Source organism: Eleutherodactylus coqui, chromosome 7 (genome assembly GCF_035609145.1).
Source record: "Eleutherodactylus coqui strain aEleCoq1 chromosome 7, aEleCoq1.hap1, whole genome shotgun sequence".
Lineage (NCBI taxonomy): Eukaryota > Metazoa > Chordata > Amphibia > Anura > Eleutherodactylidae > Eleutherodactylus > Eleutherodactylus coqui.
Window position 1 is genome coordinate 198558720 of NC_089843.1, and position 22630 is coordinate 198581349.

Here is a 22630-nt window from a genome sequence, read left to right on the forward strand (position 1 = left end):
TTCAGACTGCGGAATGGCAACTGAATTTTCCATAGTGAACCCCACCTCTAAAAACCACATCACAATTTGTGGATTTTTCCATTGATCCACACATAGATTTAGCCCATTGACAGCGCTACATCTGTGTGCAGATCTGTGCCAAAAACCACAGTTGAAAGCCATGAATTTTGATGTGGTTTCTGCCAGGATTCTGCCATCTGAACATACCCTAAGTAGTTGACAATATTGACCACAGCATCTAAGGGATTAAACTGCCAGGATTGAAGCTTGCTATGGTTCTTGTAGTTACAGCAGGAGCCCAGCTGTGTATCAGCCAGGCTCCTGTTTCTGATGTCCCTGTACCCGTCATGGAGTGGAAAGTAACTTTTGCTCATAACAGACAGTTTATTAGAAAGGCCTTCACAAAAGAAGACGAGTCGATGAATTGTAGTTAGTTGTTTTTTTTTTCATTTTAATGGAGAATGGTTTTTAGCCTACTTGCTAATACTAAAGTTTTCCGTATCAGTAAGGTACATTTTCATGGAGTTTCTTAATAGTTTGTAATTAGTTTTCACACTAGCAAATGCAGAACAGCAAGGTAATAATCCCATATGTACCAAGAAATATCCCAAAGTGCCCCACTGTTTACAGATTTCCAAGTATCAGCTCCTTGCAGCTATTACTAAACGCTCAGTTTGTAATGAATGTTGGAACAAAATGGCTACACAGTGTACTCTGATTTTTAATTTCAGTGGTGAAACCTGAAGTACTGCAAAAAGCTACAGTGGCCCTAATGGATCAAACACTCTGCAATAGTTTATATAGCAATGTGGTCACAGACAGGATGATTTGTGCAGGTTACCTGGAGGGCAAGATTGACTCATGCCAGGTTAGTAAATCCAAAAACTTTGCTCGTATTTTAACTCTTTCAGTGCCATGGGTTATTGTACATTTTGCATTTCTGGTAGCCTAGACAATTATCACACTTTTGACACGTACAAATAAAACCTATATTACAAAATTAAAAAAAATCATATAGTGAGCCCCCATACCCATAAATTTTCTGAAAGTAGACACATTGCCAAAATTACATATAATACTTTATACACAAAGGCACTTTCATGCAACTTTCCTTCAAAATGTAATTTTTAAAAATTAAAAACTGCTTAAAGAGACTCCTTTGCCATCTTTTCACAATCCTCACTGAGAGCAGCATAAGGTAGTGAAACGCTCCCTGATTACAATGATATGTCTGCAGTAGTTTGGGAGAAACTTGTATGTTATTAGTAGCAGTCACACAGAGAACTACTTCTGTAGCCACACCCACTCTGCCATCCAACCAATGATTGATAGCTGTCTCTCTAGGCATAGTAATACTGTCAACCAATAGTTTTAGGGCAGGGTGAAGGAGGCTAGCTGCAGCTCATATCAAGGACTACTTTCTGTAGTCCTTTATGTATGTTCTGTTAATGATAAAATTCAGCTTTCTGGTAAACTCCTGCTCAGATCCACACAGCAGATATCACTGCGATCAGTGTGACTGTCACTATCTTAAGCTGCTTGCAGAAAGGGCTGAAAAACCATTGTAACAAATTCTCTTTAAAAGTTGATATTAATGGGCAAACGTGATGCGAGCAGAAAATAAGGTGCACAATACCTCATGTTCTGTTTTCGTGCGGTCTTGCACATATTGCAAGATTGTCCATGTCCTGTGCGATGCAAGTCATGCCCGAGAACATCAGGCGCGAATTGCGCTCAGCCGTGTGAATGCACCCTTATTGAGAGCAATGAGCAGATTTGAAAGGGTTTTCCAGGCAGTGCCGGCTGTCAGTGCCAGGATACAGTGGGATCGGAATGGAAGCCGCTGCTCCGACCCCTGTGTGATGGCCGATGCTCTTAATTGTAGGTGTAGCTCTGGTAAAAATCAATGGGACCCCAGCAGTTACAAGCGCAGCTGCCATTGACATTAGTGAGTGTTGCCTGCAATGACAAGCGCTGGCCACTACAGAGAGGTTGGAGCAGTGGCATCTGCTCCAACTCTGGCACTGCCTGCGAAACCCCTTTAACTCTACTAATAGGAAATCCTGGTGCGGTAACACAGATGCCCTAGCAGAGCGAAACAGGTAATGAAGGAAGGAAATCCAACATCATACCCGCCGACCGGACTAACACTGCTGGTCGTAGCGTGGCTCGTGACACAGTTGATAATTTATTAGATAAGTTAATAAGTGGAAACAGATGAGTCAGGGCTGGATCTTATCAGCAGGGTCTTTGGATAACGGGATGGAAAGTTATGTAGAATAGGCAAAACAAACATAAAAATGTTCTGTTATTTTATAGATATTCTTTATTTATTGGTTTTGGAAAAAGTTGACAAAAAGAAAAACAAGGTGGAGGAGAGTATAACATGTAGAGAAGAAGCAAAGTGATCATCAGTCATTTAACAAGAACGAAGACAATTCTGTTCTTATAATGCACTGCTATATTTCAATGCAGCAGTGTATTATAAAGCCTACGAAGTTGACCCAGAGGCTGAGCCTCATAGGCCACTGTAGCTGTTAGGCCCGGAGGTCATATTCAAGCCTCTGGATGCCATAGCAACCCATCGGGACCCCGCTACAGATGGAGTTCCCTCCCGTTCCACCGCATGTAAAGGGTTAAACAGTGGGGATCAGCGGTTTCTTTGGTTTTCGCTGTTTTTAGCAAGTGTCTGACTGCTATTCGACAGCTGAGCACCCGCTCCCCCTACCTGTGGCAGGCTTCTGATGCAGTGCCATAAAAAGGCGCATACATCAGAATAAGGCCCCTTAAGACTGCCTTAAAAAGGGGGGGGGGGGTATGGGAGGTTGTTAAGGGGTTAATGTTGTGCTATTCTCTCAGTTCTTTATTTGTGAACATGCCTGATGAAGGGGCCTCTGTGTTCAAAAAGTTTCAAAAACATTATTTTTCTGACACGTCCATAAAGAGATCACTTCTATGGAACTTTTTTTCTCATTTCCTTTATACAAGAGCATATAACATCCCATAGGTTTCCCTCTTAACTACAGAATAACACTTTGCTTTTGCTTTGATAAATTGTACATTAAGCCCAAAAATGTGACCTGATGATCAATTATTCTAAGCTAGTGTTAGTTATAAACGCTAGTATAATATCTACTATTATAACGTCTCATTACAGGGCGACTCAGGGGGTCCTTTGGTTTGCGATGAGGCATCAGGTAGATTCTTTTTGGCAGGTATTGTCAGCTGGGGAGTGGGTTGTGCTGAAGCCAGACGACCTGGGGTTTATGTACGAGTGAGCAAGGTCCGGAACTGGATTCAGGATGTTATTTCATCGCCTACTCCAGTGGAACTACATACAAGTTTGATAACTACCACCAGTAATGTTAAGAAGACAACCAACCCAAAAGTTACAACTGCACGACCACTAACTAAACATTCTACAACTAAAGCGAAACCAGGCAGCAGTACCATGCCAGCCAAACCAACTCAGAAACCTCCCAGTACGTCCAAACCTCAAGGTATGTAGTCTATGAAAGAAAGAAAAGCTGTATATCTGGTGTCTAACAAATATGAGCTGAAGTCTGTAAAATTACTCCATGAGAAGTTAGTCTGCAGACTGAAAGGCAGCAGCTTTTTGATATTCGGAGATAGAGTGACAATAGAATGCATTGTTAGCCAGTGAAAAAAAGTAGTCTGAGACAATCAGTAGAAAATTGTATCTAACATATTGTGTTTTTATCTGACAGTTGTAAATTTTGGGGTATTCACACTATATGCTAATTGTTTTATTCTCCAGAGGGAAGTACTTCAGTCCCTCATTCACTGAAGTTCACATAATTACAGTTTGATTTCTTGAAAAATACAACCCCAAATCCCAAAAAGTTGGGCTGCTATGCAAAATGTAAATAAATGTAAAGAAAAAAAGGATGCAATGATTTGAAAATCTCCTATAACCATATTTTATTCACAATAGAACACAGAACTCAAATCAGAAGGGGAAAGGAAGACATTTTTCTATTTCAGTTACAAAAATTAACTTGCATTCAGAAATTAATGGCAGCGACACATCTCACAAAAGTTGGGACAGGGTTACCAAAAGGCTGAAAAAGTAAGTGAAACTAATGAAAAACAGCTGGAGGGTCAATTTTCTACTAAGTCATATGACTGTGCATAAAAACAGTATGTTAGAGAGGCAGAGTCTCTCCGAAGCAAAGATGTCAGCGGTTCACCAATCTGTGAGAAATACTGTCTACAAATTGTGTAATAATTTCTGAAAACTGTTCCTCAACATGAAATTGCGACGACTTTGAATATCTCACCATCTACAGCACATAATATCAAAAGATTCTGAGAACCTGGAGAAATTCTTGTCCACAGAGGACAAGGCCGATGGTCAGTATTGGGTGCTTGAGATCTATGGGCCCTCAGGCATCACTGCATTAAAACACGTATGATTCTGTAATGCAGCAGATTACTGCATGGGCTCAGGAATACTTCCAGGAATCATTGTCTGAATACAGTTTGCTGTACGATCCACCAATTTAATTTAAAGCTGTATCATGCAACGAAGAAGCCATATACCAACACCATCCCTAAATGCCTGCGTCTTCTTTGGGCCAAAGCTCATTTAAATTTGATTTAGGCAAAATGGAAAACTGCTATGTGTTCAGATGAATCAAATTTTAAAATTCTTTTTTGAAACCACAAACTCTGTGTCCTGTGGACTTAAGAGGAGAAGGATAGTTCAGTTTATCAGCACACAGTTCAAAAGCCTGCATCTCTTATGGTATGGGGTTGCATTATTGCCTATGGCATGGGCAGCTTGCACATCATGAAAGGCACTATTGATGCTGATAGTGTATAGAGGTTGTAGAACAACATATGCTCCATCCAGACAACGTCTCTTTCAGGGAAGGCCTTGGATATTTCAGTAAGACAATACTAAATCATATACTGCATCCAACACAACCGCATGGCTTTGAAGCAGAAGACTCCGGTGCTGAACTGGCCGTCTGCAGTCCAGACCTTTCACTGATAGAAGACATTTGGTGCATTATGAACCATCAAATCCGGCAAAGACTATTGAGCAGCTAGACTCCTGCATCAGACAAGAATGGGACAACATTCCTCTCCCAAAACTCCAGCAATCGGTCTACTGTAAAAAGAAGAGGGGATGTTACACAATATTAGACCTGACTCTGGCCCACCTTTTTTGAGATGTGTTGCTGTCATCAATTTCTAAATTAGTTTTTTTTTTAATGAAGTGGAAAAATGTCTCCCTTCCCCCTTCTGATATGTGTTCTATGTTTTACTGTGAATAAAATATGGTTAGATGAGATTTCCAAATCATTGTATTCTTTTTCTTTACATTATACACAGCATCCCAACTTTTTTGTAATTGGGGTTGTAAACTAATATTATGGTGTATGTTAATCTCAATGCTAAATTGAACAAAATGCTTTTTTAATTCATATAAACAAGTCTTATGGTTTCAGAATGTGGCAGCCGTCCTGGCCTAACGAAGCCTAACAAAATAGTAGGAGGTTTTGATGCTGTCAGAGGAGAAGTACCATGGCAAGCAAGCCTAAAGGAGGGCCCACATCACTTTTGTGGGGCAACAATAATTGGGGATCGATGGTTAGTGTCTGCTGCTCATTGCTTCAACCAGTGAGTATCCTTGCACATAGTTTGACTATATATGAAAAGTGGCTAAGCTGAGGACTTGGGCTCAGAAATGATGTCTGCTTCCGAATCATACATTTTATATGTTTTTCTCTTTAAAGATTAAAAATCTAGTGTTGATTACTTTCTGCTCTTATCTTCAGAACAAAGTTGGACCAAATTACTGCTCACATGGGTTCCACAGCTTTAAGTGGAGCTGACTCAATGGCTGTAAAGGTCAGCTTGAAGAGAGTAATCCAGCACCCTCAATTCAATCCACTCACCCTGGACTTTGATGTAGCTGTGGTAGAACTGTCGAATGCTTTGACTTTTAGCAAGTACGTGCAGCCTGTCTGTCTCCCTTCTGCCCTGCAGAAGTTTCCAGCTGGTTGGAAGTGCATGATATCAGGATGGGGCAACATCAAAGAAGGGAACGGTAGGAATATGGAGAAGACCATTACATTGTATATTAATCAACATTTATATGCATGTTTTATGATGAGCCAAATATTGTATTTATAATGTATGTTAGAGGAAAAAATAGCTTAGTGGCATGGTCTTGAATCATGGATAGGTTATTGTATGTCTGTGTGATCGCTTTATCCCATGAGGACAATATCAATTACAAATACTATCTTCTATGCAGTGTCTAAGCCCGAGGTTCTGCAAAAGGCTTCTGTGGGTATCATTGACCAGAAAATTTGCAGTGTTCTTTATAATTTCTCCATAACGGAACGGATGATCTGTGCGGGATTTCTTGATGGGAAGGTGGACTCTTGTCAGGTAAGGCAGCAATGCAGATAGAAAAGAAAAAACAATAATAGAGTAGCAACAATTTGACTACTGACTTACACTTCATGTTTTAAGGGAGATTCTGGAGGACCCCTGGCATGTGAAGAGAGCCCAGGTGTATTCTTTCTGGCTGGCATTGTAAGTTGGGGAATTGGATGTGCTCAGGCCAAAAAACCAGGGGTATATAGTAGAGTAACAAAACTTAAAGACTGGATCCTGGACACTGTGGCTCCTGTATTGAGGACTACAGATAGTGGTATGAATCTGCCCAAGTCAACAATGCCTCCTACATTTCCTATGAACACTACAAGGCCATCTACTGTGAGACCACCAACATCCACTGGACGCAGGACAACGACAGTATCTAGGACTACTATGTCCCAAATTAAACCTACAAAGAGTACTCCAAAGTCAACTACAGCTAAAGCCACAAGCAGAAGGACAACTACTGCCAAGACAAGCACAACAGCATCAAGGATCACTGAGCCACCCAGACCCACACAGAGACCAGGTGAGTGGAAACTGCATTAGCTTTGGCCACCAGAATGTACATTTTGGCCCACAATAGAGTATAAAAAAGGAAACTATATTGTGCATTCTATTTTGGCCATTTAGTTCTGTGTGAAGTTTCAATAATTTTTCTAGAAGAGGCAAAATGAGGCAAAAGGTTCCGTCGCAGATCCAGCTCAAAAGCCGGGCAGTTGAATGGAATCCTAATGGGCACCATTATAGTCAGTGGGTTTCGTTCTGTGCTGTTCAGTTCCATCCTGAGATGCAGCCATTCGGTCGCAGTGACTCCCCTTTCCTGCTTCCTGAACGGAGCAGGAAACCAGAAACCTGAGTGCAGGTGTAAACCCACCCCAAGATCACATTATGATATAGAACATGCAATCGATCATTATGTTTAGGATTCTTTAGGCATTCCCTGATCACCCTAGTCACCCTAAATAGTTATTGTCCTTCGGTAACCACATTTATTGGACCATGTGGATGATAACAATTTTCTGGCTGGAGTTTCTCCTGAATTAGAATCATAGAATGGTAGAGTTGGAAGGGACCTCCGGGGTCATCTAGTCCAACCCTCTGCTCAATGCAGGATCACTAAATCATCCCAGACAGATGTCTGTCCAGCCTCTGTTAGAAGACGTCCATTAAAAAAAAGTCACCACCTTCTGTGGCAACCTGTTCCGCTCATTGATCCCCCTTACTGTCTAATATATAATCTGTGTCTCCTCCCTTTCAGTTTTATCCTATTGCTTCTAGTCTTTCCTTGTACAAATGAGAATAGGGCTGATCCCTATGCTGTACAGTATGGAGGAGTTTAGAGTAACGAGCAGTCTTATAACTGTTAGAGATCTGCTGATTGATCTGCTTTGATAGATAGATGAGCAGAACCTGCAATAACTTGCTGTACACTTTGTTTTACACAAAGAACATACCCTGTTCAAAAGTTTATGAAAGTTAATATTTTGTGAATGACCCTTTGGCCATTTTCAGGGGGTTTAATTTATTCGGGCATAGAATGAACCAGCTCCTTGCAATGTTCAGTCATACAGGCATTATGTGCCCACACTATGTTCTTCAGTCAGTTGCTGCTTATTTTCTATGGTCCTTTTGCTCATCTCCGAGTTTAGAACTGCCCAAATTGGATTCATTTCTATGCTGTTGTCCAGCCAAGGTAACACTTCAAAGCTCTGAACATTAGAAGCCCAGAATCCATAAGTCTCTGCTAAACAGTGCTCAAACTCATTGCAACTCCAAATTGTTCCAGCAACCACTGCAGCAGTCTGCTGGATGTTTTGTTATTCTTTTGACATTTCTTGATCAAAATCAAGTCATGCCAAATAGTTGATGTTTTGTGACCACATTTTCCAGAATGTCTGGGTGATAAGAGTTCACTGGCCATCAGTTTCTTGTGATTTGATGTTTGAAGTGGTTGTGGTTGGCGCTCAACACAAGTGCTGCAGCCACTTCAGAATGCTGTTCAGCGGGAGTCCCAAGGGGTGGACCTCCACTGGTCTGATAACAGTGACCTGTCTTAAGGACAGGTCATCAATATCTTAAGGTCCTTTTAGACAGGCGGATAAATCATTCAGATTCCTTCATACATCAGGAATCTTAATGATTATTGTTCAGTGTAAATGCATGCCCCGGCTGCACAATAAATGAAAATTTTATCGCTTCTCGTTCAGTTTCTGAATGCAGAAAATTGAAAAAGGGATCGACCCATTTATGAATAACTTGCTAGATAACTGTGAATAGAGGTGGCTTGGTATAATCCCGACCCGGTCCACCTCGATTTATTGGGCGATGCACATTCTTGTGTAAAATTACAGGAACGATTATCATTGGGATAATTTATTGGCTATCTGTACCCAGTGGGTCGTACCATGTAAAAGGGCCATTAGTCCTAGAAAATGCCTTTTGTACACAGTTCATGTAGGAAAGTGTTAATTGAGAATGGTCAAGGAAGCTGTGCCAGGATAACAAGTCATTTTAATATTACTAAGGCAAGACAATAAATGTCTCTGCCACTTAGAATGAAGGACTTTAAATAGAGAGCCTAGCACTGTCAGAAGAGGTACAATAACTGGTCTGCAGGCGGAGTGTGAGTGATGGGTCAGCTAACTAGAGATGAGAGAGCACGCTCGGTAAGGTGAGTTACTCGAGCGTGCCTCGCTCATCTCGAGTAACTGCCTTCTCCTCCGAGCATGCTCAGGGGGGGCGGGGGGGGGGGAGAGAGAGATATCTCTCTCATTCTCCCCCCGCTCTCCCCCGCTGCACCCCCAGAGCACGCTCGGAGGAGAAGGCAGTTACTCGAGATGAGCGAGACACGCTCGAGTAACTCACCTTACCGAGCGTGCTCGCTCATCTCTACAGCTGACCTAGGAAACATTTCCACTCAGATTTAAAGAGATGCACACAGAATTGTCTAGATGACTAAGTTCTACCCACACACCCCCAGCAAGTTTCCTAATGCCCCTGTGTGGCTCCAAACAGTGGCGTCCAACGCTACGGAGCGCTGCATCAACACCTACTTTAAGCAAACTTAAATTTTAGTGCTTTTTTATTTCGTTAAGTCAGACAATTTACCCATTATTACAGCAATACTATTCATCTATATTCCAATCATGATAGTTATTTTGAACCATATAATAATATACTGATGATTAGAGATGAGCGAGCATGCTCGGATAAGGCAGTTACTCGAGCGAGCATCGCTCTTCTTGAGCAACTGTATTCTTGTCTGAGCAGGCTCGGGGGGGAGGGGGGGGAGGGGAGGGGGGGGGAGAGTGAGAGAGATCTCTCTCTCTCTCCCCCCGCTACCCCACGCCGCCCCCCCCCCCGAGCCTGCAGTTACTCTAGCGATGCACACTCGAGTAACTGCCTTATCCGAGCGTGCTCGTTCATCTCTACTGATGATGTCATGTAAAAACTAATAAATACACTCGTATGCTGCTAAAGCAATTCTTGACAAGATTGTTAGCGGCATCTGAAATCTGGAAACATAAAGCAGAATGTCTGTCTGTATCTATCTTGGCTTCTTACCTTTATATAGAAAACATCACTTACAGAAAGGTCCGCAAACAAAAATGAATTTCTAACAATGCCAAACTGAGAACCATAAAGAGATGACAAAAACCTCAACAAACGGTTGAAATTTCTATTCATTTAGCTAACTCTTGAATATCAAATATGCAGTACAATCAACTAAGTATTGATGTATCCATTTCCGTTTTTTCCTGGGAAAGTCCATCTCCAATTTCTTTTTAACCCTTCAGTTATGGGCCTATTTTGTGCCTTATGCCACAGGACGTAAGTTTACATCCTGGCAGGGTGGTAGTTAAAGGGGTTTTCCATAGAAAATACTAGCGAGGACCTCATTGAAATCAACACAAGCTGTGCCTGCAGTTACAAGCACCGGCCACTACGCAGAGGTCAGTGCAGAGGCTTCTGCTGCTTCAGCTTTGACCTCTGTGCATTTGCGGCGCTGACAGCATGCATCCGCTCAGCTGATCGGTCAGAGTCCTGAGCGGAGGACGCCAGCCTATCAACTATTAACCTATCCTGAGGATAATCATCAGTAGTATTTTTCACAGAAAACCCCTTCAACACAACAGGATGTAAGCTTCTGTATTGTGGATCGCGCAGGCCCCGAAGTAAGCTTACATCATCCCACACCAGGAGCTGGCTGTGACTTATAGCGGGATTTGGTGAAACGCGATTAATGTACAGTCATACCTTGGGTTAAGAGTGCCTCAGCTTACAAGCTTTTTGACTTGCGAGCAGGCTCTCTCCCGCATTTTTGCTCTGATTTAAGAGCAAAAACTTGGGTTAAGAGCATTGCTCTCAATGGGGCCATTGCTGCTGCCGGTGGCCCCATTGAAAGCAATGGCTTGCCGGCAACCCCTGCAGTGATTTTCGGAGATGGCCTTTAAATATAAGTCCTTCCCTGAAAATTATCCCTAGCTGTAGTAAAAAAATATAAACTCACCTGCCTGCCGCTGCTGGGGCTCAGGCGTGTCTAGCCGCCGCTTGTTCTCCCTGCATTTTTAATCTCTGCCTGCTGAAAAGCTTCAGAGCCGTGCAGGGAGAAGAAACGGCGGCTAGACACGCCTGAGCCCCGGCAGACAGGTGAGTATATATTTTTTTACTACAGCTAGGGATGATTATATTTGAAGCCCTTCCCCGAAAATCACTGCGGGGGTGCCGGTGTCCTATTACTTTCAATGGGGCAACGCCATCCCCATTGAAATCAGTGGGAGAGCTTTGCGATCCGGAACGGATTAATAGCTTTTCCATTCATTTCAATGGGGAAAATCGATTTGACTTACAAGTGTTTTGGGTTAAGAGCACCCTCACAGAACGAATTAAACTCTTAATCCAAGGCACCACTGTACATCATTGCATGTAAAGGGTTTCATCGCTAAAATAGTACACTGCATTACTTATGTAATATATTCTACTAAGACTGTGATATCAGACTATTCGACTCTGTTGCAGGCGGGGCCTAATAGGCTAAATTACATGGTAGAAACAGAGGTCTTTGTCATGCCTCTGGCTGCCATGGGAACACATTTGTACCTTGTGATCGCATTGTGGGGTACCGATGGGTGACTATTATCTGCTTACATGCTGCACAGTTGCTATTGATTGCGGTATATAAGGGGATAAGCTGCCAGGATCTGAGGTTTCTCCCCTCCTGGCACTTAGAACAGGAGTTGGGATGTCAGTAGTCAACAAAGCCACTGCCTTAAAAAGTTGTAAGTGCAGGGTTAAAACCCATTAGTGAGGTCAGTAAGAGGCGTATTGGCCATCATTAAGGGGTTAAACTGTGTATAGCCTATAATATATGACCACTTGTAACTGACCAACCTTAAAGGGGTTATACCATCAAATACAACACATTTCAGAATGTGAGTCCCAGGGCGAACAGGTGATTTGGTAGGAGGAAGCCGCGGCCGGCCAGGCATCTCACCTGAATAATATTACAGGACAGCCAGTCTGATGAACGGTCGTCCTGTCGGACCTGTCTGTCCTTGCATTATATAAAGTGTAGACAGGTGATAAATGTTTTTGTGTGGATAAACCCTTTTAAAGTAAAATAGTATTTTTGTTAATAGTTCTTATTTGCGGTTTTGTTGCTGTATTCCAATCGGTGCCTGAAAATGATCAGTACATTTTCTCAGTTCCATGTACCGCATCCACCTACAAATGTTCCAACAGACTCTGCATCAGCAAAACAAATCCAGAGTGTGATGGAGTCCCAGACTGCAGTAACGGCTCCGATGAACAAAACTGTGGTGAGTACAAGAAAAGCCATCATTAACCAGGTCTGGTTTACATTTTACTTTTCATTTCTTGCAGTTTGAAGGTAACGTACCATCATTCACGTATCATCATACAAATAGTCCTCATTAAAAATGTCCTACCGTTTTGTGTTTACAGCTGCTATGCAGACCTATGCATCTCCATAGTAACAACTATCAAACCCTATGTAGTCTGAAGCTGCAGTCATACAGCCTTTTAAAGGGGTTTTGCAGGCAGCTCTAGCTGTCAGTGCCCGGATACACCAGGGTTGAACCGGAAGCCGCTGCTCTGACCCCAAACTGCAATTACCAGCACAACTCCCGTTGATTTCAGTAAAGCTTTGCCTGCAATTATGAGCGCCAGCCACTATATGGGTTGGAGTAGCGGCTTCTGCTCTGACCCCGGTGTATCCCAGCACAGATAGTGGTCATTGCCTGAAAAACCCCTTTAAAGAGAACCTGTCCCCTGCCTAAAGCAGTATAAATGAAGTTATGGTGCTAATAGGCGATGTGATGGGAAGCCGGGTGAAGAATTTTTCATACTCACCCACTTCCTGGTTCCTAGGGTCATTAACTGGGACCTTAGGAGGCAGTGATCATGCTATCCTTGAATTTTGGATAAAGAGGGGAGGAAGACCTGAGAAGACTCAGACCTCAAGGTTGGATTTCAGAAAGGCAGATTTTAATGAACTCAGAAAGAAGATAGAAAGAATCACATGGCTGGATGTTCTTAAGGGCAAAAATGTCCAAGAAGTTTGGGAAATATTGCGAAATGAGATTCTCGAAGCACAATCATTAACAATCCCTAAAAGAAGGAAGAATGGGAAGCATTTAGAGAGACCAGAATGGATGAACATAGAGCTTGCACACATGTTAAAAAGGAAGAAAAATATCTTTATCAAATGGAAAGAAGGGGGACATATCTAAAGAAGAATATACTGCAGTCTGCAGGAACTGTAGGGCAAGTGTCAGAAAAGCTAAAGCTAATAATGAATTGAGGCTTGCAACACAGGTTAAAAGCAGTAAAAAAACGATTTGGGGGGTATATCAAAAGAAAAGTCAAAGAGATTGCATGTTTACAAGATGAAAATGGTGAATTGCTTAAGAATAATGTTGAGAAGGCCAAACTTTTAAACTCCAATTCGAATCTTTTTTCTCTCAGACAGTAGATGGAGCATCAACTGATCTTCCCTGCGCTATTGGGGGAATAAAAGAATGCAGGCTAATCTTTGAAAATTCCTGGAGAACAGAAGAAGTTCCAGTAGATTGGAAAAGGGCAAATGTCCCTATCTTCAAAAAAGGGAAGAAGGTGGATTCAGGAAACTACAGGCCAGTGAGCCTGATTTCTATACCGGGAAAGATCTTTAAAAAAAATGATTAAACAGCATGTAGCAAGTACTTGGATAAAGCATGGGTTTGTAACAAACAAGTCATGCAAGACAAATCTAATTTCCTTCTATGACAGAATCACTGACTGGGTTGATCAGGGAAATGCGGTGGATATAGTATATCTTGACTTTAGTAATGCACTTAAAAAAGTATCTCATACCATACTTATTGAAAAAATGACCAAATATGGGATTGGCAAGGCAACTGTTAGGTGGATGCACTACTGGCTGAGTGATTGTACTCAAAGAGTGGTCATAAATGGCTGCACATCCAAGTGGAAGAATGTACCAAGTGAGGTACCACAAGGCTCTGTCCTAGGCCCAGTGTTGGTCAACATTTTTATAAATGATCTGGAGGAGGGAATTGAGGGGAAACTGATCAAATTTGCATACGACACAAAACTAGGAGGGATAGCTAACACTAGGGAAGAGAGGGAGTGTATTCAAAAAGATCTAGAAAAACTTGCACAGTGGGCAGCAACTAACTGAATGGTATTTAACAAGGAGAAATGCAAAGTCCTACATCTGGGCAAGAAAAATGAAAAAAGCACATACAGAATGGGAAGAATTGGGCTAAGCAGTACATGTGAAAAAGATTTGGGTATACTATTAGATCATAGAATGAACATGAGACAAACACAATTCTGGGATGTATTAGGAGAATCATAGGGTCTAGATGACCTGAAGTAATTATCCCCCACTACTCTTCCTTAATCAGACCTCATTTGGAATACTGTGTCCAGTTCTGGGCACCCCACTTTAAAAAGACATAGACAAACTGGAGAAAGTTCAGAGAAGATTTACCAAGATGGTGAGCGGTCTACAAATCATATCCTATGAGGAACAGTTAAAAGATCTGGGAATGTTTACCTTGCAAAAAAGAAGGCTGAGAGGAGACTTAATAGCTGTCTACAAATATCTGAAGGTCTGTCACAGCGCAGAGGGATCAGCCCTATTCTCATTTGCACAAGGAAAGACTAGAAGAAATGGGATGAAACTGAAAGGGAGGAGACACAAAAACTTTCTGACAGTGAGGGTGATCAATGAGTGGAACAGATTACCACAGGAGGTGGTGAGTTCTTCTTCAATGGAAGTGTTCAAACAAAGGCTGGACAAATATCTGTCTGGGATGATTTAGTGTATCCTGCACTGAGCAGGGGGTTGGACCAGATGACCCTGGAGGTCCCTTTCAACTCTACCATTCTATGATTTTACACTACCACATTGTGACTGCATGACACCTGTACACTAAGGCCTCCCTCACACAGATGTTTTCAGAAACGCGGAGTTATTTAAAGCTGCGTTTACTGCGGATTCAGCAGTGCTAGCGTGCATTTTGCCAGCGTTTTAGCTGCCTTTTCAGTGCAGCCAAGGAAGCTGAAAAAAAAAAACCAATACTCACCTAGCTGGTGCTGTCTGGGTCCTCCCTGCTGTTCTCCAGAGCTCCAGGGAGGTTTCCGGGCACTTGTCAGTGCCAACGGAGCATCTTTTGCTAGTGACAGGGTTTGAAGACTCTGCCTCCAGCAACAGATTGCTCTGATTGGCTGAGTGCCGCGAGCTCATACAATCAGAACCAGCGCTCGAGGAACCAATGAGGGCAATCTCTTGCTGGAGGTGGGGTCTTCTCACTCTGTCACTAGCAAACGATGCTCTGTCGGCGATGACAAGTGCCCGGCAGCCTGCCTGGAGTTATGGAGAGCAGCGGCAGGGACCTGGACAACACGTTAGGCGAGTATTGATTTTTTTTTTCAGGTAGTGTAGCTAGGGCTTGCGTTTAGCGCTGTCAAAAAATGGTAGAAAGTTGTGCCACCTTTTTAGCAGCGCTGAAACCACTGCCCATTCATTTCAATGCGTGACGCAGGGCTATAAATGGCGAAAGATAGAACATGCATCGCTGTCAAAGCGCAGCTTTGAAGATGCTGCGTTTTGACGCTTGTGTGAAATGAATGGGAGCGTTATACAGCGTTCAGCGCAGTGCTGAAAAGGCAGCGCTAAACTCTGTACAAAAATGTCTGTGTGAGGGAAGCCTAAGACCCATCATAGCATGAGTAGATAACACCCCCACACTGTGACTAGACACCCCCAAACTATAATAGATAATATCTCTGTGATGTTGCTGGATTAAAACACACTACAGGAATATGAAAATGATCACCATTGATCAACAGACCAATTACTGACTGCTCCCATTGATGAGCGAAGGGCAGGAACTTCTGTTTTCTATCTGCTGTCTTGCCTCCACAGTGTTTGCAGGAGGAGGTAGGGGGCATCAGCATTTGTCTGTCTGCCAATCTCATATGGTGGGTTTGGTCTGAAAATGGGGTGGTTGTACTTCGAGGGGTAACTTGTAGCTGTTGGGCCCAATGATATATTAACAATGTTTTAAAATAACTTGTAACACTTTATTTCCTTTGTTGCAGATTGTGGTTCTGCCCCTGTACTACCTTTTAACAAGATAGTTGGAGGCAGTGGTTCCTTGCGCGGAGAATGGCCATGGCAAGTCAGTCTGTGGTTGAGAAGAAAGGAGCACAAATGTGGAGCTGTTCTGATCTCGGACCGTTGGCTGTTGTCGGCTGCCCACTGCTTTGACATGTAGTTATTGACAGGGCCATTCTGTATTGGGTAATGGGATGGAAGGCGAGATGTGTGAAGGATTAAGGACTGTATATATGTAGAATCATAGAAGGAAAGAAAGTAATTGTTGATTAGTGTTTCAATACATTATAAGTTATCTTTTTCTAACATTAACAGTTACAATGACCCCAAAGTTTGGGCGGCCTACCTGGGAACCCCTTTCCTGAATGGAGTAGAAGGACGAGTAGAGAAGATTTTCCGAATCCACAAGCATCCCTTCTACAACGTCTACACTCTGGATAATGATGTGGCTCTACTGGAGCTGCCGTCACCCCTCTTGTTCACAAACCTCATAAAGCCTATCTGCCTCCCAGACACCAGTCACAGCTTCACAGAGGGAACAAAATGCTTTATTACAGGCTGGGGTTCTACTAAGGAAGGAGGTAATAAGACCGCAAATTAGAAGTAAAAGTACATCACAGTTATACATGGCAAAATCCTGCTGACGTACAGTATACTGCAAAAGAAGTGTGAGTGCATGCTAAGCAGCATATTATAGACAGGCAACGGAAAAGTGTCACATCTTAGGCCGTTGTCATGCAGACGAGTCAGATTCTGCATGCGACCCCACGTACTTGTGATTTATTTAGCTCGGATGACCGCAAACGCTCGCCGTCAGTCATGCACAGTAAAGAGTTTTAAAAAAATTGTATTTCCTGCCTGATCATGCAGGTATCCGCAGCATATCTCTGAGTCAGGGTAGATCATCAATAGTTGACCGCGACTGATCAGCTAATTGTGTGCCTGCTGACAGCGCAGCAATTACACAGGGCTCAGAGCGGAAGTCTCTGCTTTGACCTCAGTGTAGTGTCTGCTGCTCGTAACTACAAGTGCAGCTCTCATTGAAATCAGTGGGATCCTCTCCTCTTCTTTTTTGCAAGCTAAATATTCCCAGATCCTTTAACCGTTCTTCATAGCACATGATTTGCAGACCGCTCACCATCTTGGTAACTCTTTTCTGAGCTTGCTCCAGTTTGCCTATGTCTTTTTAAATTGGGGTGCCCAAAACTGGACACAGTATTCCAGAGGAGGTCTGACTAAGGAAGCGTGAAGGGGGATAATAGACTCTATGCTTCTCTTAATACATCCCAGAATTGTGTTTGCCTTGTTTGCTGCTGCATCACATTGTTGACTCATGTTCAGTCTATGATCTATTAGTATACCCAAGTCTTTTTCACATGTGCTGCTGCTTAGCCCAATTCCTCCCATTCTGTATGTGCTTTTTTCATTTTTCTTGCCCAGATGTAGGACTTTGCATTTCTCCTTGTTAAATGCCATTCTGTTAGTCGCTGCCCATTGTTCAAGCTTTTCTAGATCTTTTTGAATCTTCTCTCTCTTCCATAGTGTTAGCTATACCTCATAGCTTTGTGTCATCGGCAAATTTGATCAGTTTCCCCTCAATTACCTCATCTAGATAATTTATAAAAATGTTGAACAACACTGGGCCTAGGACAGAGCCTTGTGGTACCCCACTTGATACATTCTTCCACTTGAATGTTCAGCCATTTATGACCACACTTTGAGTACGATCACTCAGCCAGTTGTGAATCTAACTAACAGTTGCCTTGTCATATTTGGTCATTTTCCAATAAGTATGGTATGAGATACTTTGTCAGATGCTTTACTAAAATCGAGATATGCTATATCTACCGCATTAACTTGATCAACCGAGTTGGAGATTCTGTCATAGAAGGAAATTAGATTAGTCTGGCTAATCTACAAACCTATACTAGCTCTGGTTAATTACTCCATTTTCATCCAAGTATTTGCATACATGCTATTTAAGGATTTGTTCAAAGATCGTTACCGGTATAGAAGTCAGCAGAGTTAAGCATGGATTGATAGTGGTAGAAAAGTGAGAGACCACAGAGAAGGATGTTGCAATAGTATAGGGAGGAGATGATGAGGGCATTCGAGGTGGAGAAAAGATTATATTTGAGAAAAGGCAGGAATATTATAAGGGCTTGGATGAAGGACAGAGCAGAATCAAAGGTTACCCTGAGATAGCGGATTTATGAGACTAGGAAAAGTATGGAGACATTAGTTTGCGCTTGATAGGTCAGGAGTGGAGAGGTGAATGATGGGAGAAAGATGATAAATTTATTTTTCTCCAAGTTTTAGAAAGAAGGAACAATAGAAAGAGGATATATTTGCTAGACACAATGGGATTCTGGGTAGCAGAAAGGCAATATCTGGGCAAGATAGATTTGAGTTGCAGCAGTAAAAAGGTGGTACTGAAAACCATGGGATTCTTTAGCTGTCTTAGGCTAAATGTATACATGGAGAAAAGTAGGGTTCCCAGGACAGAGCCTTAAAGGGACACTCCAGGCCTGGACAAGCAAAGATGGCTACTAGAGATGAGCGAGTATACTCGCTAAGGCTAACTACTCGAGCGAGTAGTGCCTTAGTCGAGTATCTGCCCGCTTGTCTCTAAAGATTCGTCTCCCCCCCCCCCCCCCCCCCGTGCCCCCTGCTCACCGCCGCAACTCACCTGTCATCCGCGCCGGCAGCCGAATCTTTAGAGACGAGCGGGCAGATACTCGACTAAGGCACTACTCACTCGAGTAGTTAGCCTTAGCGAGTATGCTCGCTCATCTCTAATGGCTACACATCTTCTCTGACTACCTGATGCACACTGTGTATTAGTATCCGTTAGTAGTCTAAAAGCCCATTTACACACAACGATTATCGCTCAAAATTAGTTCAAACAATGTCTTTTGAGTGATAATCGTTGCGTGTAAATGCTAGTAATGTTAGCTTTTCGGCCGAACAATGATTTTTAGTTCAGCATAAAAACCATCATTCGGCCAGCCAGCTGATAGCAGGGACCGCATGCTATGATTCTCTACGGGAGTGCTAACATTGTTTTCAGCGGCTGTGCAGCGGTAGAACAATGGACCTGAATGCAGATAACAGACCACTTGCTGTTATCTGCATACAGTGAAGGGTGCTTCATTTACATGCAAATGAAGCTAATAAGCTACTAATGGGCATTAGTGCCCATTAGTAGTTTATGCATAATGATCACTCAAACTATCATTAAAGCTATCTTTTGAACGAATTTTGAGCAATCATCTTTGCGTGTAAATGGGGCTTAAGGCACTAAATGGTGATCTGACTGGCCAGCACTGCTTACATTGGTAGCATTGCTTAATCAAAGCAGGTGTACACTTATGATGCATGCTAATATGGAGTGTGCATCAGGTAGTCAGAGAAGGTGGTGCAGCCGTCTTTCTTTGTTCAGGCCTGGAGGGTCGCTTTAAGGCTCTGTCTTGCGAACCCTATATCTCTCCATCTATATATTTATATCTTTACAAACAATAGAAGACAACAGGACGTGCAATTGTGTAACATCTTCTTGCGGAAAAATTATACCTCCGTTCTAAAACAGCTCTCAATTTATTATCCATATATACATTCATCAAAAAACAATCCTTTCCCTGGAAGGAGTTTTTGGAATCGAATGAAACTTTCTCTGTGTGATTGTAATGTTGATATAAGTGATTACAATATCAGAGCAAAAGGATTATTTATTGTGGAAAACCGACCCCTTGTAGGGAGGCTCTAGTACCCTATTGTACCGCCTCTAGCTTGGATACAAGATGTAATATGGCCGGCCATGGAGGCTCTAGTACCGTTGTACCGCCTCTACCTTGGGTACAAGATGTGATACGGGCGGGCATGGAAGCTCTAGTACCCTGTTGTACCGCCTCTAGCTTGGATACAACATGTGATACAGACAAGCATGGAGGCTCTAGTACCTTGTTGTGCCATCTCTAGCTTGGATGGGAGATGTAATATGGGTAGGCATGGAGGCTCTAGTAGCCTGTTGTAATGCCTCTAGCTTGGATACAAAATGTGACATGGGTGGGCATGGAGACTCTAGTACCCTGTTGTACTGCCTTTAGCTTGGATGCAAGATGTGACACAGGCGGGCATGGAGAAATACAGGTTCAGTATGGTATCCTGTGGCATATCGGGCCACATTTGCTGAAACTGAGCCTGTAGAATGTGCAAACTCAGAGGCTGTTGAAGTTGTCATCCCATATTGTCCCATATATGTTCTAATTGTGATAAATCTGGCAACCGGGCAGTCACATAAGTGTGACAATGTTGTGGAGACATTCCTATGACACCCTTGTTAGTGCGAGAGTGGCGTTCTCTTGCTAAAAATTTATCTTGGAAGCTGCCATGAGAGGAACATATGTGGCTGCAGGATGTCCTGAACATATTGCTGAGCTGTCATTGTCCCTCGTACCAGTAGGCGTAATCGATGTTGTATGCGATGGCTCCCCAGTCTATCACACCAGCAGTGGGGGCAGTGTGCCGCTCTACAACAAAGACAGGATTGGGGGGTGGGGCCTCAGGATTTCCTAAATCATGTGAAATTCCTTAATAGAATATATTATACCTCAGTTAAACTTGTGGGTTGTAGCCTCCACCTTACCAGTACAACGGGACCCCTCCTGAATGGTGTGTATGCTCAGTATTGTGTTCTCAGTGTCTTTCATGTTGCAAGAATGGGGTGCATTGCACAGCTGCAGCACTGAATGAGTTAACTGTTTGGTATCTAAGCTGACTGCCTGGAAAATGTATCTTTTTGTCTGTCACGTGATGATGCTTAGGATATGTGTCTGCAAGCTGTGAGGAGTCTGTTCGGAGTTCTGTTCTGGTCCTGTGAGAGAAAGGAGTACAAGGTAGCTGTCTGTGGGTATCTTTAACCCACAGACACAGAATGGAGGAGGCTGAGAGGATGGCCTAATGAGTGTTGGGGACTACTACTCCCCAGAAGTTCTACAGCGTGTTTTTGTCCGCGATTGTGAACTGGTAAAGACCGAGAGAGAGAAATATGTGGTACAGATAACTGAGCCTGTGGTTTCTCCCGTCACCCCACAAGTTCTCCCTGTCACATCACTTGTCAGGAAGCTGCTGAACTGTTTCTGTTCTTGAAGTTAAGTAAAACGCCCAGTCGCCCATCCATTTCCAGAGGCTGTGTCTTAAACAGTACCCATGTGTGTGGATTTACATGGGATAGGATTTACTCCATCATCCAGGATTCCCACTATGGAAGAAACGGTGGTGTCATGAGACAAAACAGGACAAAGGTAATCCATTATTTGGGTTCCCTTTAATTAACCTGCCCTTGGATGTGTCACCTGTTACCCTCTGGGTGGGAGATGCTAGAGCCACCGTGACAAGGCCCAAACTCTACCCCACTGTCTCCTAGGCCGTGGCCTGCTCCTCGGTCACTGCAGTTGGTACTTTTTACACTCTTTATGCTCCTGTCCTAGAGTCTTCCCCTTTGGGAGAGAGTTCCTCAAATTTACACTACCGTTCAAAAGTTTGGGGTCACCCATACAATTTTGTGTTTTCCATGAAAAGTCACACTTATTCACCACCATGTGTTGTGAAATGAATAGAAAATAGAGTCAAAACATTGACAAGGTTAGAAATAATGATTTGTATTTGAAATAACATTGTTTTTACATCAAACTTTGCTTTCGTCAAAGAATCCTCCTTTTGCAGCAATTACAGCATTGCACACCTTTGACATTCTGGCTGTTAATTTGTTGAGGTAAGCTTGTGAAATTGCACCCCACGCTTCTAGAAGCATCTCCCACAAGTTGGATTGGTTGGATGGGCACTTCTGGCGTACCATACGGTCAAGCTGCTCCCACAACAGCTCAATGGGGTTCAGATCTGGTGACTGCGCTGGCCACTCCATTATCGATAGAATACCAGCTGCCTGCTTCTGCTGTAAATAGTTCTTGCACAATTTGGAGGTGTGTTTAGGGTCATTGTCCTGTTGTAGGATGAAATTGGTTCCAATCAAGCGCTGTCCACTGGGTATGGCATGGCGTTGCAAAATGGAGTGATAGCCTTCCTTATTCAGAATCCCTTTTACCCTGTACAAATCTCCCACCTTACCAGCACCAAAGCAACCCCAGACCATCACATTACCTCCACCATGCTTAACAGATGGCGTCAGGCATTCTTCCAGCATCTTTTCATTTGTTCTGCGTCTCACAAACGTTCTTCTTTGTGATCCAAACACCTCAAACTTGGATTCATCCGTCCACAACACTTTTTTCCAGTCTTCCTCTGTCCAATGTCTGTGTTCTTTTGCCCATCTTAATCTTTTTCTTTTATTGGCCAGTCTCAGATATGGCTTTTTCTTTGCCACTCTGCCCTGAAGCCCAAAATCCCGCAGCCGCCTCTTCACTGTAGATGTTGACACTGGTGTTTTGCGGGTACTATTTAATGAAGATGCCAGTTGGGTACCTGTGAGGCGTCTGTTTCTCAAACTAGAGACTCTAATGTGCTTATCTTCTTGCCTAGTTGTGCAACGCGGCCTCCCACTTC

At 43.0% G+C, this 22630-nt stretch overlaps 1 protein-coding gene across 1 annotated transcript in view; it reads left to right on the forward strand.

Moving 5' to 3' along the window:
* The window catches only part of TMPRSS9 (transmembrane serine protease 9), a 174302-nt gene that overhangs the window by 142726 nt on the left and 8946 nt on the right, over positions 1-22630 (forward strand). The window contains exons 10-18 of the mRNA XM_066574235.1: positions 732-868; positions 3158-3500; positions 5478-5649; positions 5808-6079; positions 6290-6426; positions 6511-6946; positions 12126-12239; positions 16054-16225; positions 16385-16650. Of these exons, the coding sequence (XP_066430332.1) occupies positions 732-868; positions 3158-3500; positions 5478-5649; positions 5808-6079; positions 6290-6426; positions 6511-6946; positions 12126-12239; positions 16054-16225; positions 16385-16650 (2049 nt within the window). The remainder of the gene's footprint in view (positions 1-731; positions 869-3157; positions 3501-5477; positions 5650-5807; positions 6080-6289; positions 6427-6510; positions 6947-12125; positions 12240-16053; positions 16226-16384; positions 16651-22630) is intronic.